Source organism: Schistocerca gregaria, chromosome 5 (assembly GCF_023897955.1).
Source record: "Schistocerca gregaria isolate iqSchGreg1 chromosome 5, iqSchGreg1.2, whole genome shotgun sequence".
Lineage (NCBI taxonomy): Eukaryota > Metazoa > Arthropoda > Insecta > Orthoptera > Acrididae > Schistocerca > Schistocerca gregaria.
In genome coordinates, this window is record NC_064924.1 from 281,237,432 (window position 1) to 281,260,471 (window position 23,040).

A 23,040-nucleotide genomic window follows, 5' to 3' on the forward strand; every position below is an offset into this window, starting at 1 on the left:
AGCTATATGTCATGTGTGTGTGTGTGTGTGTGTGTGTGTGTGTGTGTGTGTGGTTTTCTTTCCCCATACTTCAAACGTGAATTTGAGTTCAAAATTGTGATCTGAAAACAGAGCTGCAAGTACTGATGAATTCTGCATACAATTGTATGAGTATGATGGGTAATTAAGCTTCAAAAAATAATTTTTAGCAAACTTCAATGAATGATAAGCTAACATTTTATATATGCTGGGTATCATGCCCTATTTGTGCAAAATGAAGTTCAGATAGAGTGAAAATTGATTCTGACTACACAGTTCTCACTTTTCCAATATTCTGTTTATTTTTTGTATTATTTTCCAAAAAAGCAATTCTTGGTTCTGAAATTATATTTTAATGTACACACTTCAATCTGATAGCCATTAAAAACTTTAATATCCAATAATTATTGCTCTTACTGTGTAGTGTTGAAGATTTCAAAAATTATAGTTTTGATTCTTCTGTTATAAAATTTACTAGCTAGGGACCAGATAAAAATCTTTTCTGTGATGTAACAAACACACAAATACCGGGAACATAAAATCACTTATATTGGAATGTACAAAATAACTTTTTAAAAATTCTGCTGAAATAACAACCTATATCAATAATTTAGGAGTAAAGAACACCATTCACTCAGTGATTATCTCAATCATATTACAAAATTTATTTAAATACAGTCTTTAACAACAGTAATATTCACAGTTATTAAGGCAATGCATACAAACTCTAATGCCTCACTGTACAGACTTTGAATTTGCTGGCAAGATGTCAGCAAACAACTTCTGAACTCTTCTTTTCCCCTCTTGAGCAGCTACCCAATCTGCCCGACGGTGGCAAAATGTATCAAGGGCATAACGTGACCACACACCAAATCCAAAATTGTCTGCAATAACTTTACTTCGGGAGTTATTCAATTCTGTTGCAATCATCTCTCTAAGCTTACAGGGCAGTACTGCCCACAATGCATCAAGTGCGCGAGAGCCATGCTTTGAACATGACAGGGTCACAAAATTACCCTAGAAAAGAGAGACCAAATGTAACAAGGAACAGACCATTTATAACAAAGATGATCATCAATGAAAAACAGGAAATGAACTTGTAATAATGATTAACATGTTATCTACAAGTATTTCAGTATGAAAGTTCAGAATGTGTGTGCATAATTAATTATGGTTTGGAGTGTTGAAGTTTCAAAATATTTAATCTCTACATCAATTATTTGTTGAATGAATACTGCTGGTGAACAACTAAAGGTACTTCATGGTATGTAGGTATTAGTCATCTCTGCAGATAATCAAACAAATTCTACATTGTAACCTTATACATGTCCTTTCCTCTCACATTTGGATTTCTGTCATATTATTGGCTACTAACTTAAAAATATTCATATTTCAGATAATATCAATTTAATACGTACAGTCTAAAAAAAACTAACAGAAGTTGAAGAGCAATGTATACACAGAGAAATACTTGGAAAACAGGAGAACATGACAAAAATCAAAGCATGGAGAAAAACAATCAAGATTCAAGTCTTGCATTGTAATGTCACATTACCTTACCTCATTTTGTATTTTATTTTTCATACTTTTCTGCTTCTTACATGTTTGTCAAATTAAGGTGTATTCTCTTAGCCCTCGTACAGGCACTATTCCAGATCATGCACAGTGATTTCATTCATGTAGAAATACCAAGACATTCCATTCTCATCTGATTTGATACAAAACTTTCCAGTGTTGTCTTTCATATTAATAACCTCCTCAAACTCCCAATAACATGCCAAACAATCCAGGTTTCAATTCTGTGTTAAATATGTATCTCCTAATTCATAAAACTTTCATGAAGTATACTCAGAAGTCTGTTTGCACTTGAAAATTTCTTTTTCCAGGATAATCATAACAAATTCTAGATAGTTCTGTAAATACCATGCTACCCTATCCTGTGCAAGCTGCTTCATCTCCCAGTACTTACTGCAACCTACATCCTTCTGAATCTGCTTAGTGTATTCATCTCTTGGTCTCCCTCTACGATTTTTACCCTCCAATGCTAAATTTGTGAACCCTTGATACCTCAGAACATGTCCTACCAACTGGTCCCTTCTTCTTGTCAAGTTGTGCCACAAACTCCTCTTCTCCCCAATTCTATTCAATACCTCCTCATTAGTTATGTGATCTACCCATATAATCTTCAGCATTCTTCTGTAGCATCACATTTCGAAAGATTCTATTCTCTTCTAGTCTAAACCATTTATCGTCCACATTTCACTACCATACATGGCTACACTCCATACAAATACTTTCAGAAACGACTTCCTAACACTTAAATCAATACTTGATGTTAACAAATTTCTCTTGTTCAGAAACGCTTTCCTCCCCATTGCCAGTCTACATTTTATATCCTCTCTACTTCGACCATCATCAGTTATTTTGCTCCCCAAATAGCAAAACTCCTTTACTACTTTAAGTGTCTCGTTTCCTATTCTAATTCCCTCAGCATCACCCAACTTAATTCGACTACATTCAATTATCCTCATTTTGCTTTTGTTGATGTTCATCTTATATCTTCCTTTCAAGACACTGTCCATTCCGTTCAACTGCTCTTCCCGGTCCTTTGCTGTCTCTGACAGAATTACAATGTCATCGGCGAACCTCAAAGTTTTTATTTCTTCTCCCTGGATTTTAATACCTACTCCGAACTTTTCTTTCGTTTCCTTTACTGCTTGCTCAATATACAGATTGAATAGCATCGGGGAGAGGCTACAACCCTGTCTCACTCCCTTCCCAACGACTGCTTCCCTTTCATACCCCTCGACTCTTATGACTGCCATCTGGTTTCTGTACAAATTGTAAATAACCTTTCGCTCCCTGTCTTTTACCCCTGCCACCTTCAGAATTTGAAAGAGAATATTCCAGTCAAAAAATTATCAAAAGCTTTCTCTAAGTCTACAAATGATAGAAACGCAGGTTTGCCTTTCCTTAATCTTTCTTCTAAGATAAGTCGTAAGGTCAGTATTGCCTCACGTGTTCCAGTATTTCTACGGAATCCAAACTGATCTTCCATGAGGTCGGCTTCTACTAGTTTTTCCATTCATCTGTAAAGAATTCGTGTTAGCATTTTGCACCTATGGCTTATTAAACTGATTGTTCGGTAATTTTCACATCTGTCAACATCTGTTTTCTTTGGGATTGGGAATTATTACATTCTTCTTGAAGTCTGAGGGTATTTCGCCTGTCTCACACATCTTGCTCACCAAATGGTAGAGTTTTGTCAGGACTGGCTCTCCCAAGGCCATCAGTAGTCCCAATGGAATGTTGTCTACTCCGGAGGCCTTGTTTCGACTCAGGTCTTTCAGTGCTCTGTCAAACTCTTCATGCAGTATCATATCTCCCATTTCATCTTCATCTCCATCCTCTTCCATTTCCATAATATTGTCCTCATGTACATTGCCCTTATATAGACCCTCTTTATACTCCTTCCACCTTTCTGCTTTCCCTTCTTTGCTCAGAACTGGGTTTCCATCAGAGCCCTTGATATTCATACAAGTGGTTCTCTTTTCTCCAAAGGTCTCTTTAATTTTCCTGTAGGCAGTATCTATCTTAGCCCTAGTGAGATATGTCTCTACATCCTTACATTTGCCCTCTAGTCATCCTTGCTTAGCCATTTTACACTTCCTGTCAATCTCACTTTTTAGACATTTGTATTCCTTTTTGCCTGCTTCATTTACTGCATTTTTATATCAATTAAATTCAATATTTCTTCTGTTACCCAAGGATTTCTACTAGCCCTCATCTTTTTACCTACCTGATCCACTGCTTCCTTCACTACTTAATTCCTCAGGGCTACCCATTCTTCTTCTACTGTATTTCTTTCTCCCATTCCTGTCAATTGTTCCCTTATGCTCTCACTGAAACTCTGTACAACCTCTGGTTTAGTCAATTTATCCAAGTCCAATCTCCTTAAATTCCCACTTTTTTGCAGTGTCTTCAGTTTTAATCTACAGGACATAACCAATAGATTGTGGTCAGAGTCCACATCTGCCCCTGGAAATGTCCTACAATTTAAAACCTGGTTCCTAACTCTCTGTCTTACCATTATATAATCTATCTGATACCTTTTAGTATCTCCAGGATTCTTCCATGTATACAACCTTCTTTTATGATTCTTGAACCAAGTGTTAGCTATGATTCAGTTATGCTCTATGCAAAATTCTACCAGACAGCTTCCTCTTTCATTTCTTACCTCTCTCCTTTTTCCTACTCTTGAATTCCGGTCACCCAGAACTACTAAATTTTCATCTCCCTTCACTACCTGAATAATTTCTTTTATCTCAACATACATTTCATCAATTTCTTCATCATCTGCAGAGCTAGTTGGCATATAAACTTGTACTACTGTAGTAGGCATGGGCTTCGTGTCTATCTTGGCCACAATAATGCGTTCACTATGCTGTTTGTAGTAGCTTACCCGTACTCCTATTTTTTTAATGCATTATTAAACCTACTCCTGCATTACCCACATTTGATTTTGTATTTATAACCTTGTATTCTCCTGACCAAAAGTCTTGTTCCCCCTGCCACCGAAGTTCACTAATTCCCACTATATCTAACTTTAACCTATCTATTTCCCTTTTTAAGTTATCTAACCTACCTGCCCGATTAAGGAATCTGACATTCCAATCTCCGATATGTAGAAGTCAGTTTTCTTTCTCCTGATAACAAAGTCCTCTTGAGTAGTCCCCACCCGGAGATCCAAATGGGGGACTATTTTACCTCTGGAATATTTTACCCCAGAGGACGCCATCATCATTTAACCATACATTAAAGCTGCATGCCCTCAGGAAAAATTATGGCTGTAGTTTCCCCTTGCTTTCAGCCGTCTGCAGTATCAGTACAGCAAGGCCGTTTTGGTTAGTGTTACAAGGCCAGATCAATCAATCATCCAGACTGTTGCCCCTGCAACTACTGAAAAGGTTGCTGCCCCTCTTCAGGAACCACACATTTGTCTAGCCTCTCAACAGATACCCCTCTGTTGTGGTTGCACCTACGGTATGGCCATCTGTATCGCTGAGGCATGCAAGCCTCCCCACCAACGGCAAGGTCAATGGTGCGTGTGTGTGTGTGTGTGTGTGTGTGTGTGTGGAGGGGGGGGGGGGGGGAAGTGTCATAGCTGTTTGAAGACATGCAGCGTTACGTCGACCGAGAGCATCTCAGACATGCTCGATGGGGTTTCGGTCTGGAGGACAGGCAGGCCACTCCATTCGCCTGATATCTTCTGTTTCAAGGTACTCATCCATGATGGCAGGTCGGTGGGGCCATGCGTTATCATCCATCAGGAGGAAGGTGGGACCCACTGCACCCCTGAAAAGGCAGACATACTGGTGTAAAATGACGTCCCGGTACACCTGACCTGTTACAGTTCCTCTGTCATAGAGATGCAGGGGTGTATGTGCACCAATCATGTTCTGGACACCAGGCTTTACGGGCGCTTCTGTGACCAGGGGTCAGTTGAATGCACATTGCAGGTCTCCGGGCGAATAAACCATGTCTGTTCAGTCGTCTGTGGACTGTGTGTCTGGAGACAACTGTTCCAGTGGCTAAAGTAAGGTCCCGAGCAAGGCTATCTGCAGTACTACGTGGCCATCTGCAGGCACAGATGGTGAGATATCGGTCTTCTTGAGGTGTTGTACACTGTAACGCCCCATACTGCAGCGCCTGGACAGGTTTCCTGTTTGCTGGAACCACTAACATAATCTTGAGATCACACTGTGGCACACGGAGAGCCCTGCTGTGTTCAACCAGCCTCCAGTCGCCCTAGCATTCTATCCCTCATAACGTCATCTATGTGTGTTCTTTGAGCCATTTTCAACACACAGTCACCATTAGCACGTTTGAAAACGTCTGCACACTTACTCGCTGTGCCATACTTTGACATGCACCAACACACCTCTGCACAGTGTGACGACCGCAGGTCAAATGCACCGCATGGTCATACCCCGAGGTGATTTATACCCATAAACCACCCACCAGAGTGTTGTTTCACCACCTTTTGGCATTATCCTTAATGTATGAGCATGAGTGTAGAAATTAGTCATGAATGTTTATACGAGATTATGGTTGCTGAAGTGAATGACAGCAGACTTAGTCATTTTGTGGCAATATTTTCAGATACTCTTTTACTTCAGTTTCAAATGGCTCTGAGCACTATGGGACTTAACATCTGAGGTCATCAGTCCCCTAGAACTTAGAACTACTTAAACCTAACTAACCTAAGGACATCACACACATCCATGCCCGAGGCAGGATTCGAACCTGCGACCGTAGCAGCCGCGCGGTTCCGGACTGCGCACCTAGAACCGCTAGACCACCGTGGCCGGCTACTTCAGTTTAATCTCCCATAAATAGAGGGTGTGGCAGAACCGAATAATCAGTTTTAAGGTGTAATAAAAAGTAAATCTGGATGTACAGAGAAAAAATATTTTTATTTCCTAAATTAGTGCAATATACCATTTTACATTCATTTAGTTTCAAAAATAATGTCCTCAAGATGGCGGCTGCTAGCGTCAATATATTTTTGTAGACAATCCCTTAAGTTTCGAGCAGCTCTTGCACACGTGTCATGGGGTATGGCATTCACTTTGTTAATAATACACTCTTTTAACTCTGGTAGGATGTGAGGGCAGCTTTTGAAAACCTTTTCCTTCAGCTATCCCTACAGAAAGTAGCCACAAATGCTCAAATCTTGGGACCACGCAGTCCACCCGACATCACCCCTCAAAGAGACGAGGCGTCCAGGAAAAATTTCTCTCAAAACATCAAGTGTAATTAGAACTGTGTAAGCAGTGGCTACATCTTGTTGGAACCACAAGTCCCCCAGTCCATGTTCTTCAACAATCTCGTCCATTCTAGGTTGCAGAAAATTTTGCAACGTTGAAACATAACGTGTGGAATTCACTGTCCTAACTTGGCCCCATCCTATTTCATCTGTTTTCAAAACTTAAACACCACCTTCAAAGACTTCATTTTAATTGTAACAGAGCAGAGGTGAGGTGGTTATTCCATCAACAAAGTCAACCATTCTACAGTGACAGTATTCACCTCCTGGTCTCTAGTTGAGACAAATGTGTTCATTGCCGGGGCATGTCCAGAAATAAATATGTAGACATGATGAATAAAGATGCAGAATGTTAATAACATTTGTTTTATTTAAAAAACCTTAAGTGTTTTCACAAAAAGATGGATGCATTACTTTTGAGTATACCCTCATTGCTGTGTAAACCTCCCATATTTGACGTTTTGTCATTCCTTCTGCAATTTGTGCACCATGATGTTACAAGTATGCTCCAACATTCGACTACATTCAATTATCCTCATTTTGCTTTTGTTGATGTTCATCTTATATCTTCCTTTCAAGACACTGTCCATTCCGTTCAACTGCTCTTCCCGGTCCTTTGCTGTCTCTGACAGAATTACAATGTCATCGGCGAACCTCAAAGTTTTTATTTCTTCTCCCTGGATTTTAATACCTACTCCGAACTTTTCTTTCGTTTCCTTTACTGCTTGCTCAATATACAGATTGAATAGCATCGGGGAGAGGCTACAACCCTGTCTCACTCCCTTCCCAACGACTGCTTCCCTTTCATACCCCTCGACTCTTATGACTGCCATCTGGTTTCTGTACAAATTGTAAATAACCTTTCGCTCCCTGTCTTTTACCCCTGCCACCTTCAGAATTTGAAAGAGAATATTCCAGTCAAAAAATTATCAAAAGCTTTCTCTAAGTCTACAAATGATAGAAACGTAGGTTTGCCTTTCCTTAATCTTTCTTCTAAGATAAGTCGTAAGGTCAGTATTGCCTCACGTGTTCCAGTATTTCTACGGAATCCAAACTGATCTTCCATGAGGTCGGCTTCTACTAGTTTTTCCATTCATCTGTAAAGAATTCGTGTTAGCATTTTGCACCTATGGCTTATTAAACTGATTGTTCGGTAATTTTCACATCTGTCAACATCTGTTTTCTTTGGGATTGGGAATTATTACATTCTTCTTGAAGTCTGAGGGTATTTCGCCTGTCTCACACATCTTGCTCACCAAATGGTAGAGTTTTGTCAGGACTGGCTCTCCCAAGGCCATCAGTAGTCCCAATGGAATGTTGTCTACTCCGGAGGCCTTGTTTCGACTCAGGTCTTTCAGTGCTCTGTCAAACTCTTCATGCAGTATCATATCTCCCATTTCATCTTCATCTCCATCCTCTTCCATTTCCATAATATTGTCCTCATGTACATTGCCCTTATATAGACCCTCTTTATACTCCTTCCACCTTTCTGCTTTCCCTTCTTTGCTCAGAACTGGGTTTCCATCAGAGCCCTTGATATTCATACAAGTGGTTCTCTTTTCTCCAAAGGTCTCTTTAATTTTCCTGTAGGCAGTATCTATCTTAGCCCTAGTGAGATATGTCTCTACATCCTTACATTTGCCCTCTAGTCATCCTTGCTTAGCCATTTTACACTTCCTGTCAATCTCACTTTTTAGACATTTGTATTCCTTTTTGCCTGCTTCATTTACTGCATTTTTATATCAATTAAATTCAATATTTCTTCTGTTACCCAAGGATTTCTACTAGCCCTCATCTTTTTACCTACCTGATCCACTGCTTCCTTCACTACTTAATTCCTCAGGGCTACCCATTCTTCTTCTACTGTATTTCTTTCTCCCATTCCTGTCAATTGTTCCCTTATGCTCTCACTGAAACTCTGTACAACCTCTGGTTTAGTCAATTTATCCAAGTCCAATCTCCTTAAATTCCCACTTTTTTGCAGTGTCTTCAGTTTTAATCTACAGGACATAACCAATAGATTGTGGTCAGAGTCCACATCTGCCCCTGGAAATGTCCTACAATTTAAAACCTGGTTCCTAACTCTCTGTCTTACCATTATATAATCTATCTGATACCTTTTAGTATCTCCAGGATTCTTCCATGTATACAACCTTCTTTTATGATTCTTGAACCAAGTGTTAGCTATGATTCAGTTATGCTCTATGCAAAATTCTACCAGACAGCTTCCTCTTTCATTTCTTACCTCTCTCCTTTTTCCTACTCTTGAATTCCGGTCACCCAGAACTACTAAATTTTCATCTCCCTTCACTACCTGAATAATTTCTTTTATCTCAACATACATTTCATCAATTTCTTCATCATCTGCAGAGCTAGTTGGCATATAAACTTGTACTACTGTAGTAGGCATGGGCTTCGTGTCTATCTTGGCCACAATAATGCGTTCACTATGCTGTTTGTAGTAGCTTACCCGTACTCCTATTTTTTTAATGCATTATTAAACCTACTCCTGCATTACCCACATTTGATTTTGTATTTATAACCTTGTATTCTCCTGACCAAAAGTCTTGTTCCCCCTGCCACCGAAGTTCACTAATTCCCACTATATCTAACTTTAACCTATCTATTTCCCTTTTTAAGTTATCTAACCTACCTGCCCGATTAAGGAATCTGACATTCCAATCTCCGATATGTAGAAGTCAGTTTTCTTTCTCCTGATAACAAAGTCCTCTTGAGTAGTCCCCACCCGGAGATCCAAATGGGGGACTATTTTACCTCTGGAATATTTTACCCCAGAGGACGCCATCATCATTTAACCATACATTAAAGCTGCATGCCCTCAGGAAAAATTATGGCTGTAGTTTCCCCTTGCTTTCAGCCGTCTGCAGTATCAGTACAGCAAGGCCGTTTTGGTTAGTGTTACAAGGCCAGATCAATCAATCATCCAGACTGTTGCCCCTGCAACTACTGAAAAGGTTGCTGCCCCTCTTCAGGAACCACACATTTGTCTAGCCTCTCAACAGATACCCCTCTGTTGTGGTTGCACCTACGGTATGGCCATCTGTATCGCTGAGGCATGCAAGCCTCCCCACCAACGGCAAGGTCAATGGTGCGTGTGTGTGTGTGTGTGTGTGTGTGTGTGTGTGGAGGGGGGGGGGGGGGGGGAAGTGTCATAGCTGTTTGAAGACATGCAGCGTTACGTCGACCGAGAGCATCTCAGACATGCTCGATGGGGTTTCGGTCTGGAGGACAGGCAGGCCACTCCATTCGCCTGATATCTTCTGTTTCAAGGTACTCATCCATGATGGCAGGTCGGTGGGGCCATGCGTTATCATCCATCAGGAGGAAGGTGGGACCCACTGCACCCCTGAAAAGGCAGACATACTGGTGTAAAATGACGTCCCGGTACACCTGACCTGTTACAGTTCCTCTGTCATAGAGATGCAGGGGTGTATGTGCACCAATCATGTTCTGGACACCAGGCTTTACGGGCGCTTCTGTGACCAGGGGTCAGTTGAATGCACATTGCAGGTCTCCGGGCGAATAAACCATGTCTGTTCAGTCGTCTGTGGACTGTGTGTCTGGAGACAACTGTTCCAGTGGCTAAAGTAAGGTCCCGAGCAAGGCTATCTGCAGTACTACGTGGCCATCTGCAGGCACAGATGGTGAGATATCGGTCTTCTTGAGGTGTTGTACACTGTAACGCCCCATACTGCAGCGCCTGGACAGGTTTCCTGTTTGCTGGAACCACTAACATAATCTTGAGATCACACTGTGGCACACGGAGAGCCCTGCTGTGTTCAACCAGCCTCCAGTCGCCCTAGCATTCTATCCCTCATAACGTCATCTATGTGTGTTCTTTGAGCCATTTTCAACACACAGTCACCATTAGCACGTTTGAAAACGTCTGCACACTTACTCGCTGTGCCATACTTTGACATGCACCAACACACCTCTGCACAGTGTGACGACCGCAGGTCAAATGCACCGCATGGTCATACCCCGAGGTGATTTATACCCATAAACCACCCACCAGAGTGTTGTTTCACCACCTTTTGGCATTATCCTTAATGTATGAGCATGAGTGTAGAAATTAGTCATGAATGTTTATACGAGATTATGGTTGCTGAAGTGAATGACAGCAGACTTAGTCATTTTGTGGCAATATTTTCAGATACTCTTTTACTTCAGTTTCAAATGGCTCTGAGCACTATGGGACTTAACATCTGAGGTCATCAGTCCCCTAGAACTTAGAACTACTTAAACCTAACTAACCTAAGGACATCACACACATCCATGCCCGAGGCAGGATTCGAACCTGCGACCGTAGCAGCCGCGCGGTTCCGGACTGCGCACCTAGAACCGCTAGACCACCGTGGCCGGCTACTTCAGTTTAATCTCTCATAAATAGAGGGTGTGGCAGAACCGAATAATCAGTTTTAAGGTGTAATAAAAAGTAAATCTGGATGTACAGAGAAAAAATATTTTTATTTCCTAAATTAGTGCAATATACCATTTTACATTCATTTAGTTTCAAAAATAATGTCCTCAAGATGGCGGCTGCTAGCGTCAATATATTTTTGTAGACAATCCCTTAAGTTTCGAGCAGCTCTTGCACACGTGTCATGGGGTATGGCATTCACTTTGTTAATAATACACTCTTTTAACTCTGGTAGGATGTGAGGGCAGCTTTTGAAAACCTTTTCCTTCAGCTATCCCTACAGAAAGTAGCCACAAATGCTCAAATCTTGGGACCACGCAGTCCACCCGACATCACCCCTCAAAGAGACGAGGCGTCCAGGAAAAATTTCTCTCAAAACATCAAGTGTAATTAGAACTGTGTAAGCAGTGGCTACATCTTGTTGGAACCACAAGTCCCCCAGTCCATGTTCTTCAACAATCTCGTCCATTCTAGGTTGCAGAAAATTTTGCAACGTTGAAACATAACGTGTGGAATTCACTGTCCTAACTTGGCCCCATCCTATTTCATCTGTTTTCAAAACTTAAACACCACCTTCAAAGACTTCATTTTAATTGTAACAGAGCAGAGGTGAGGTGGTTATTCCATCAACAAAGTCAACCATTCTACAGTGACAGTATTCACCTCCTGGTCTCTAGTTGAGACAAATGTGTTCATTGCCGGGGCATGTCCAGAAATAAATATGTAGACATGATGAATAAAGATGCAGAATGTTAATAACATTTGTTTTATTTAAAAAACCTTAAGTGTTTTCACAAAAAGATGGATGCATTACTTTTGAGTATACCCTCATTGCTGTGTAAACCTCCCATATTTGACGTTTTGTCATTCCTTCTGCAATTTGTGCACCATGATGTTACAAGTATGCTCCAACATTCGACTACATTCAATTATCCTCATTTTGCTTTTGTTGATGTTCATCTTATATCTTCCTTTCAAGACACTGTCCATTCCGTTCAACTGCTCTTCCCGGTCCTTTGCTGTCTCTGACAGAATTACAATGTCATCGGCGAACCTCAAAGTTTTTATTTCTTCTCCCTGGATTTTAATACCTACTCCGAACTTTTCTTTCGTTTCCTTTACTGCTTGCTCAATATACAGATTGAATAGCATCGGGGAGAGGCTACAACCCTGTCTCACTCCCTTCCCAACGACTGCTTCCCTTTCATACCCCTCGACTCTTATGACTGCCATCTGGTTTCTGTACAAATTGTAAATAACCTTTCGCTCCCTGTCTTTTACCCCTGCCACCTTCAGAATTTGAAAGAGAATATTCCAGTCAAAAAATTATCAAAAGCTTTCTCTAAGTCTACAAATGATAGAAACGTAGGTTTGCCTTTCCTTAATCTTTCTTCTAAGATAAGTCGTAAGGTCAGTATTGCCTCACGTGTTCCAGTATTTCTACGGAATCCAAACTGATCTTCCATGAGGTCGGCTTCTACTAGTTTTTCCATTCATCTGTAAAGAATTCGTGTTAGCATTTTGCACCTATGGCTTATTAAACTGATTGTTCGGTAATTTTCACATCTGTCAACATCTGTTTTCTTTGGGATTGGGAATTATTACATTCTTCTTGAAGTCTGAGGGTATTTCGCCTGTCTCACACATCTTGCTCACCAAATGGTAGAGTTTTGTCAGGACTGGCTCTCCCAAGGCCATCAGTAGTCCCAATGGAATGTTGTCTACTCCGGAGGCCTTGTTTCGACTCAGGTCTTTCAGTGCTCTGTCAAACTCTTCATGCAGTATCATATCTCCCATTTCATCTTCATCTCCATCCTCTTCCATTTCCATAATATTGTCCTCATGTACATTGCCCTTATATAGACCCTCTTTATACTCCTTCCACCTTTCTGCTTTCCCTTCTTTGCTCAGAACTGGGTTTCCATCAGAGCCCTTGATATTCATACAAGTGGTTCTCTTTTCTCCAAAGGTCTCTTTAATTTTCCTGTAGGCAGTATCTATCTTAGCCCTAGTGAGATATGTCTCTACATCCTTACATTTGCCCTCTAGTCATCCTTGCTTAGCCATTTTACACTTCCTGTCAATCTCACTTTTTAGACATTTGTATTCCTTTTTGCCTGCTTCATTTACTGCATTTTTATATCAATTAAATTCAATATTTCTTCTGTTACCCAAGGATTTCTACTAGCCCTCATCTTTTTACCTACCTGATCCACTGCTTCCTTCACTACTTAATTCCTCAGGGCTACCCATTCTTCTTCTACTGTATTTCTTTCTCCCATTCCTGTCAATTGTTCCCTTATGCTCTCACTGAAACTCTGTACAACCTCTGGTTTAGTCAATTTATCCAAGTCCAATCTCCTTAAATTCCCACTTTTTTGCAGTGTCTTCAGTTTTAATCTACAGGACATAACCAATAGATTGTGGTCAGAGTCCACATCTGCCCCTGGAAATGTCCTACAATTTAAAACCTGGTTCCTAACTCTCTGTCTTACCATTATATAATCTATCTGATACCTTTTAGTATCTCCAGGATTCTTCCATGTATACAACCTTCTTTTATGATTCTTGAACCAAGTGTTAGCTATGATTCAGTTATGCTCTATGCAAAATTCTACCAGACAGCTTCCTCTTTCATTTCTTACCTCTCTCCTTTTTCCTACTCTTGAATTCCGGTCACCCAGAACTACTAAATTTTCATCTCCCTTCACTACCTGAATAATTTCTTTTATCTCAACATACATTTCATCAATTTCTTCATCATCTGCAGAGCTAGTTGGCATATAAACTTGTACTACTGTAGTAGGCATGGGCTTCGTGTCTATCTTGGCCACAATAATGCGTTCACTATGCTGTTTGTAGTAGCTTACCCGTACTCCTATTTTTTTAATGCATTATTAAACCTACTCCTGCATTACCCACATTTGATTTTGTATTTATAACCTTGTATTCTCCTGACCAAAAGTCTTGTTCCCCCTGCCACCGAAGTTCACTAATTCCCACTATATCTAACTTTAACCTATCTATTTCCCTTTTTAAGTTATCTAACCTACCTGCCCGATTAAGGAATCTGACATTCCAATCTCCGATATGTAGAAGTCAGTTTTCTTTCTCCTGATAACAAAGTCCTCTTGAGTAGTCCCCACCCGGAGATCCAAATGGGGGACTATTTTACCTCTGGAATATTTTACCCCAGAGGACGCCATCATCATTTAACCATACATTAAAGCTGCATGCCCTCAGGAAAAATTATGGCTGTAGTTTCCCCTTGCTTTCAGCCGTCTGCAGTATCAGTACAGCAAGGCCGTTTTGGTTAGTGTTACAAGGCCAGATCAATCAATCATCCAGACTGTTGCCCCTGCAACTACTGAAAAGGTTGCTGCCCCTCTTCAGGAACCACACATTTGTCTAGCCTCTCAACAGATACCCCTCTGTTGTGGTTGCACCTACGGTATGGCCATCTGTATCGCTGAGGCATGCAAGCCTCCCCACCAACGGCAAGGTCAATGGTGCGTGTGTGTGTGTGTGTGTGTGTGTGTGTGTGTGTGTGGAGGGGGGGGGGGGGGGGGAAGTGTCATAGCTGTTTGAAGACATGCAGCGTTACGTCGACCGAGAGCATCTCAGACATGCTCGATGGGGTTTCGGTCTGGAGGACAGGCAGGCCACTCCATTCGCCTGATATCTTCTGTTTCAAGGTACTCATCCATGATGGCAGGTCGGTGGGGCCATGCGTTATCATCCATCAGGAGGAAGGTGGGACCCACTGCACCCCTGAAAAGGCAGACATACTGGTGTAAAATGACGTCCCGGTACACCTGACCTGTTACAGTTCCTCTGTCATAGAGATGCAGGGGTGTATGTGCACCAATCATGTTCTGGACACCAGGCTTTACGGGCGCTTCTGTGACCAGGGGTCAGTTGAATGCACATTGCAGGTCTCCGGGCGAATAAACCATGTCTGTTCAGTCGTCTGTGGACTGTGTGTCTGGAGACAACTGTTCCAGTGGCTAAAGTAAGGTCCCGAGCAAGGCTATCTGCAGTACTACGTGGCCATCTGCAGGCACAGATGGTGAGATATCGGTCTTCTTGAGGTGTTGTACACTGTAACGCCCCATACTGCAGCGCCTGGACAGGTTTCCTGTTTGCTGGAACCACTAACATAATCTTGAGATCACACTGTGGCACACGGAGAGCCCTGCTGTGTTCAACCAGCCTCCAGTCGCCCTAGCATTCTATCCCTCATAACGTCATCTATGTGTGTTCTTTGAGCCATTTTCAACACACAGTCACCATTAGCACGTTTGAAAACGTCTGCACACTTACTCGCTGTGCCATACTTTGACATGCACCAACACACCTCTGCACAGTGTGACGACCGCAGGTCAAATGCACCGCATGGTCATACCCCGAGGTGATTTATACCCATAAACCACCCACCAGAGTGTTGTTTCACCACCTTTTGGCATTATCCTTAATGTATGAGCATGAGTGTAGAAATTAGTCATGAATGTTTATACGAGATTATGGTTGCTGAAGTGAATGACAGCAGACTTAGTCATTTTGTGGCAATATTTTCAGATACTCTTTTACTTCAGTTTCAAATGGCTCTGAGCACTATGGGACTTAACATCTGAGGTCATCAGTCCCCTAGAACTTAGAACTACTTAAACCTAACTAACCTAAGGACATCACACACATCCATGCCCGAGGCAGGATTCGAACCTGCGACCGTAGCAGCCGCGCGGTTCCGGACTGCGCACCTAGAACCGCTAGACCACCGTGGCCGGCTACTTCAGTTTAATCTCTCATAAATAGAGGGTGTGGCAGAACCGAATAATCAGTTTTAAGGTGTAATAAAAAGTAAATCTGGATGTACAGAGAAAAAATATTTTTATTTCCTAAATTAGTGCAATATACCATTTTACATTCATTTAGTTTCAAAAATAATGTCCTCAAGATGGCGGCTGCTAGCGTCAATATATTTTTGTAGACAATCCCTTAAGTTTCGAGCAGCTCTTGCACACGTGTCATGGGGTATGGCATTCACTTTGTTAATAATACACTCTTTTAACTCTGGTAGGATGTGAGGGCAGCTTTTGAAAACCTTTTCCTTCAGCTACCCCTACAGAAAGTAGCCACAAATGCTCAAATCTTGGGACCACGCAGTCCACCCGACATCACCCCTCAAAGAGACGAGGCGTCCAGGAAAAATTTCTCTCAAAACATCAAGTGTAATTAGAACTGTGTAAGCAGTGGCTACATCTTGTTGGAACCACAAGTCCCCCAGTCCATGTTCTTCAACAATCTCGTCCATTCTAGGTTGCAGAAAATTTTGCAACGTTGAAACATAACGTGTGGAATTCACTGTCCTAACTTGGCCCCATCCTATTTCATCTGTTTTCAAAACTTAAACACCACCTTCAAAGACTTCATTTTAATTGTAACAGAGCAGAGGTGAGGTGGTTATTCCATCAACAAAGTCAACCATTCTACAGTGACAGTATTCACCTCCTGGTCTCTAGTTGAGACAAATGTGTTCATTGCCGGGGCATGTCCAGAAATAAATATGTAGACATGATGAATAAAGATGCAGAATGTTAATAACATTTGTTTTATTTAAAAAACCTTAAGTGTTTTCACAAAAAGATGGATGCATTACTTTTGAGTATACCCTCATTGCTGTGTAAACCTCCCATATTTGACGTTTTGTCATTCCTTCTGCAATTTGTGCACCATGATGTTACAAGTATGCTCCAACATTTTTCTCTTATCCTCATTTCATCAAGGTTGCCAATCTGATTGTCAGCATTATCACTATCAGTGCTTGCACTTAAAGGTTACTGTACACACTGCTTTTGTCTGGAATTATACAGTTAGTTCCTGATTTCCAAACTGTGTCTAGTCCACCATCCCAAATGATTGCACTGGTGGGTGTGTTAAATTGTTCTGCAATGCTTGCCTAAAACCTTCGGAATTTAAATTTCTTTTGCTGCATTCCTCTATTTTTGTTTAATTGTTTTTAACTTTAAGAGATCAATTCCTTTACAGCCTGAAATTTATACTTACTCCTCCCCCGAAGTTCACAAAGCAATAACAGTTTATTATAAAATTTCACTGTTCCAGTATGTGAGTTTGCTCCCACTAGAATTTCTGTTTCTGGTAATATCACCTCACTGTAAGGTCACTGATGTTTCACCTTTAAAGTTTAAATTTATCCAAACGAGGAAGTAAAATTATGTATTAAGATAATTAAAAAGCTCCACACTCCTTCCCATGATGCACTCCAGCATGCAAGGAAAGCTGAATCGTTTTTATATATTAATGAAAGTGAAAAACTTCATAAATAATTACTAAATTTGTATACAAATTTAAACATAAAGAGAATCATGCAATGTAACAAATAATTTATCTGTATACTAACAACAGCAGCAGCTTCCCATGTAACCCTGAAAAGCATTTTTAGCTCCAAACCTTTTGTCTCTACAGTTAAATGAGGCATAATCTATTCCACAAGAGAATGATTTTGTAGCCTTTTGTTCAAATGTACACATACTCCTGCTAAATAAGCAGCCTTTCATCTTTATTTGTTGGTAACAAACTTACAACAATCAAAATATGGACTGCAAAAACTGAACAAAATTGTTCATTGCAAAGCTGAAACATTCTCAAAACTATTGCGGTGGCATCAATGCACAAACACAGGAAGGACAAGAATTTGAGATGGATATGTGTAAAAATTAAGCACATTTAAGGACAAACAAAACTGGGGAAGATTGGTCAAACCAATATAAGATAAACTACTGTTATTAAAATCGTTCTCCCTTTTAGAGACATTCATTTACATTTGTTTTAAATGAAAGGGAGAGCTCAGATAAGATCAATTTTACTAAAGAAACTACGTACAGATAGGTCTACAAATATATACAAGAAAGGAAGATGGAAAAACAAAAATAAATCAAAATAAATGCCAGCAAGCAAACTAGAAAGTTTAAATACCTTTAGAATAATTACTGACTTACAGTCTTTTGTCAACTTCACCACCTAAAGGAGACTAACAACATATTTGTCATCAAAATATTGCAAAGTCTCAGAGACATCATAATAACCAAATGTCCAACAGCCTAAGCAACTTCATAATTACCACTTTGTTTTACATACAGAAGAAACAGCCAGTTTCTCCACTGTACATTAGGTTCACTAACAAGCATGTTTATTGTGTAATGAATATCATTTTGTATCAATTTCATCAGAATCTTCTCCTCGGCCCAAGCAGCAGGAACAATTAAAGCAATAAGGAAACGGTCAATATCTTGATGGAGACACTTTAAATGTCACCACAAAATTACTCATGCTTAAAATCCACTTAAGTCTTTCCAAACATGAGACTTAGAAGATGTAATCACCAACCTTTAACCTATGTGCTATCTTTTCCCGGCTTTTTTCTCCTACAGTAGGACTGTTAACAAAAGCATCCATTATATGACTTCCACAGGGATCACAGATGAGATAAGTCAAATTAGATACAGGCATCTGTAAGAGACTTTGCACAATCTGGAACAAAAATATAAACATCAGTTTACAAGCAGTTGAACAGAATGATGAGTGACACGAAGAGAGATAAGACAACACGCAAAATTAGGGTAAAAGAGTGCAGATGAATTAAGTCAGCTGATGCTACGGGAATTAGATTAGGAAACAAGACACAAAACAGTACTGCAGTTTTGCTATTTGGGCAACAAAAAAACAGAGGATGGTAGAAATAAAGGGGATATAAAATGTAGACTATCATAGTGAGAAACTACTTTCTAACAAAGATGAATTTAACAGCTTACTTGCCAAATTAAAAAAAAAGGTTCAAATGGCTCTGAGCACTATGGGACTTAACAGCTATGGTCATCAGTCCCCTAGAACTTAGAACTACTCAAACCTAACTAACCTAAGGACATCACACAACACCCAGTCATCATGAGGCAGAGAAAATCCCTGACCCCGCCAGGAATCAAACCCGGACGCGGGATTACTTGCCAACACAATTGCATGCCAGAAGTAAGATCTCTCTGGGAAACATGAAACTGCTACCCAAAAAATGTAAATATTTTAACATTGAGCATAAATTTAAGTGCTAGAAACTCTTTTCTGGAATTATTTGTATGAATTTAGTGCTATCTGGAAATGTAAAAGAGATAATAAACAGTACAGACAAGAGCAGAATATAAACTAATGGAACATTTTGCCACAGAAGAAGATAAATACCCAGTCAAATTGGAGAGAAAAGAGCTTTATGGCAAAACTTAATTAAAAGTAGGGGTTTTATTTATTGAGTGTATGGTTTACAGAATTACATTTTAAAAATATATACAAGTAAGTTGATATAAGATAAAATAATATGAATCAGTACAATATGGAGCTCCACATTTTCCTTGGTCGGTTGGATAATGTTGCCTAACTTCTTACAACCATAGAATGACATCCACTCATTTCTCCACTCATCTCTTAGATTAAAACTTTCTGGAGAAAATTGGCCAGTGTTTACCCAGATTGGTTTTCTAGATTTTAATCGAGTGCATAGTAATTTGTTCAGTGTTTCATGAATAGTTAAGTCTCTGGATCTTTCGAGTTTCATCCCTTCATGTGATATTGCTTGTTGTCCTCAGAGATTTGGAGGGGCAATATGACAGCTGAATAAAATGTGATCACAGCGATAAGAATCAGAATTACCATATTTACCCAAGTACAAGATGACCCTGATTATAGGACAACCCCCTTTCTTCAAGAGGCTTCTTGAGACAAAAATATTTTTAACAAGTTCTGACTAATCAAAATTACAAAATGTTTTATTGACAAAGTATCTGCCTAAAAAGCTAATACCATACTTATCCTAATTTTTTGCTGTTTATTGATTGTCTACATTTTGATAATAAAAGGAGAAATAAAATACATGGAAAAAAAGAAAAAGGTTATGTTACTTTGTGGGCCATTTTCTTTTGTACATTTTTCACTTACTAGCTCTGTCATCTGTGGTATCACTATTTTTAATCTCATCACCCTAACAGCACAACTGTTAAATTTACATATTCTCTGTCACAAATATTTGGCTCTTTCTTCCGAATATTTTACAATTTCTGAGGTTGCAGTTCCATGGGACCTGAGAATACAGCTGTTTTTATCCTAATGCATTTCAGATTTCACTTCTTTGTTGACATGAGGATGTTACAATGTTTCTTGCTTTCAAACTGGCACCGTTCTCTCATTGGCAGCATAGAACCAGCAGCTCAAGCACACCCTTTCATTTCTATCATACATCATGGTGACTGTCAATAACACTGCAGCACGAAACTCCTAAGAACACCACTGGCACCTATGGAGGCTTTTACAGTCTCTTGCAGAAATGAATACTTTTCTTGAGTATTTATTCAATTTTAAAGTCAGTTCAATTCTGGTTACACATGAATTCAGGCAAACTACAGCTTAAATGTGGTAGATGTTCCTAAAAAGCCAAAGTATGCAGTACAGATGCCCAAGGTTGGTAACATGATGTAATTTGCTGCTCACGCACTACTCCTCTCGGTGCACTCTCTGGTACTCAGTCAAGTGGGTATCAGTGTTGAGCTTTAGCAAGTGTGAACCACAGACTGAAATATCTTCTAGGGTACAAGTCATGTGTAACAACAGCAACTAAAACATAAATAAAAGATCACAATCACAATTCAGTCCAATTTTCGAACTTTCGCTTGTCCTGTGATTTACTGATTACTGTTGGTACTGTCTTGCTGCTGTAACCTATTCTCATGACAATAATTACAGCCAGTTTACTATGATTTACTTCATTTGTTACACATTTCATTCTGGATTAATTTCCCTTGTTTCAACTTAATGTCACCATCATGTTCTAACGCTGATTAAAAGCTTGTACTGTTCTTACCCTGTATTCTAATACATGAACAGAGAGATTGAACTGCTCATTTGCAACCCATTTAATAAGTCATTAAAGTTTCTCATAACCAAAGTATTTATCTGGATTCAGAATCAAGTAACGCTTTTTGAAATTCAACATTTCTACTTTTGAATGTTACCTTTCATAAAATGCAGCATTAATGTTTGTACACAGTACCAACACATGTATGAGAACTTTTATTGCAAACCTATTCAAAAATAAGACCTTGTCGGAGGATAGACTTCAGTGCTACTTTCTCCTGTGTTTCAGAAAACTCAAATTTTAAGCACAGCAATAAACTGTTGTAGTGGCTAGTTCATAGTTTCTTGCGTACCCTTTGCACTAGGGCATGTGAACATTCAAGCTACTTCGATACTGTACCAAGTGCTTTGGCATATCAACCTGTTTGGATGCGAGTATCGTTTGCCCTGCCCTGTCCTCCTAAATTCTTCAAAATAAATCTGCATGTAACCTCAATAGTCAAAGCTTCGTATACAAACATAAGACAAACTCTGTGTACTCTATTAAACAATGTAAAAATGTGAATCTCAGCAGCAATAGTTTGATCTGTGAATATAAGACTACCTGTATTTCTTGAATGACAGATTTGGGGAAAAACCTCATCATCAGGTATATATGGTGTACAAAAGGAGGGATAGATTAATAGGCCACACCCTGAGGCACCAAGGAAAAATCACTTTGGCAATAGGGGAAGTGTGAGCTGCAATACCCACATTCTTACAAATCGCTAAATTTATATTTCCTCGCTTGTATTGCCCAGCCTTCAGCATAAAAACATTTCCTCTCCATATCTCCTCTTAGTAGTAAAGTTGTGGCAGATGAGTTAGACGGATGCAGCTGCACACTGTGTGTGTAGGGAAATCACGGAAAACCTAAATCAGGATGGCTGGATACAGGATTGAACTGTCATCCTCCTGAATCCCAGTCCAGTGCAGCAACCACTGCAAATCTTGGCCAGTCTTGATCTAAAGGAAAGAAACTAAGGTCTCATGCTCCACTGAGGCTGAGGAATACAAGCTTGTTTAGTAAAAGGAATAAAAAAGCAAACTTGCAGCATCCCATTTCAAAAGAACCATCCTGCCATTTTTCTTAATTGATCAAGAAAAAAAGCGGGACACCTACATTTCTATAAGATGGAAAATACAATCAGCAAAAATTGTTAAATTATGAGGCATAATTCATGTCCAGTAATTACTTCTAGGGGACAAAATATTGAGTGCTGCTGCTAGAGACGTGTATCAGAACGTGGTACTATTCTAGCTTTCGGAACTATTAGTTTCTTTCTTGGGGATGAGATATGAAGACTGGAGAGGTCTCAAAGGAAGGTCAGGTCACTCAGATCAAAGGATAAGCGGTGCCAACCAGTACTGAGGTTGGTCAGGGTGTATATGTGGACAAGGAAAAAAAAATCCTGGATTTTTCTCAGATGTTCTGGTTAAAAATACACTTTTTTCCGGGTGAAAATACACTTTTGACAGAAAACTTTCTCTCAGAACCATAAAATTTGGAAACCCTTTGAATGGTTAAGGTTTTATACACTGGCACAGAACTTACCGGCGCTTCAGAGAACTTTTTTTTTTAAGGGCGCTCAACTACTGAGGTCATAAGCACTCAGTCACAATTGTAAGAGCACATAGAATCTACTAAAACTCAAGGAGGGGGGGGGGGGGGGGGGGGGATGGCACCAGAAAGTTCTTACAAAGATGCAGATAAAATAAGTGAAAGAGTTAAATGTCTTTGGGCAAGCCAGTCAAAGTAATAAAATGAAGAACACGAGCAGCTGTGCGAGTGTTATCA

General features: G+C 40.0%; 1 protein-coding gene across 2 annotated transcripts in view; it reads right to left on the reverse strand.

Moving 5' to 3' along the window:
* Window positions 1-547: 547 nt before the first annotated feature.
* Window positions 548-23,040, reverse strand: part of LOC126272174 (nucleolar protein 9-like) — a 55,433-nt gene continuing 32,940 nt past the window's right edge. For both annotated transcript variants that reach the window (XM_049974824.1, XM_049974823.1), the window contains 2 exons: window positions 18,696-18,839; window positions 548-1,035 (listed from right to left, as the gene is read on the reverse strand). In XM_049974824.1, coding sequence (XP_049830781.1) covers window positions 754-1,035; window positions 18,696-18,839 — 426 coding nt within the window. In that variant the 3' untranslated portion in view covers window positions 548-753. The remainder of the gene's footprint in view (window positions 1,036-18,695; window positions 18,840-23,040) is intronic.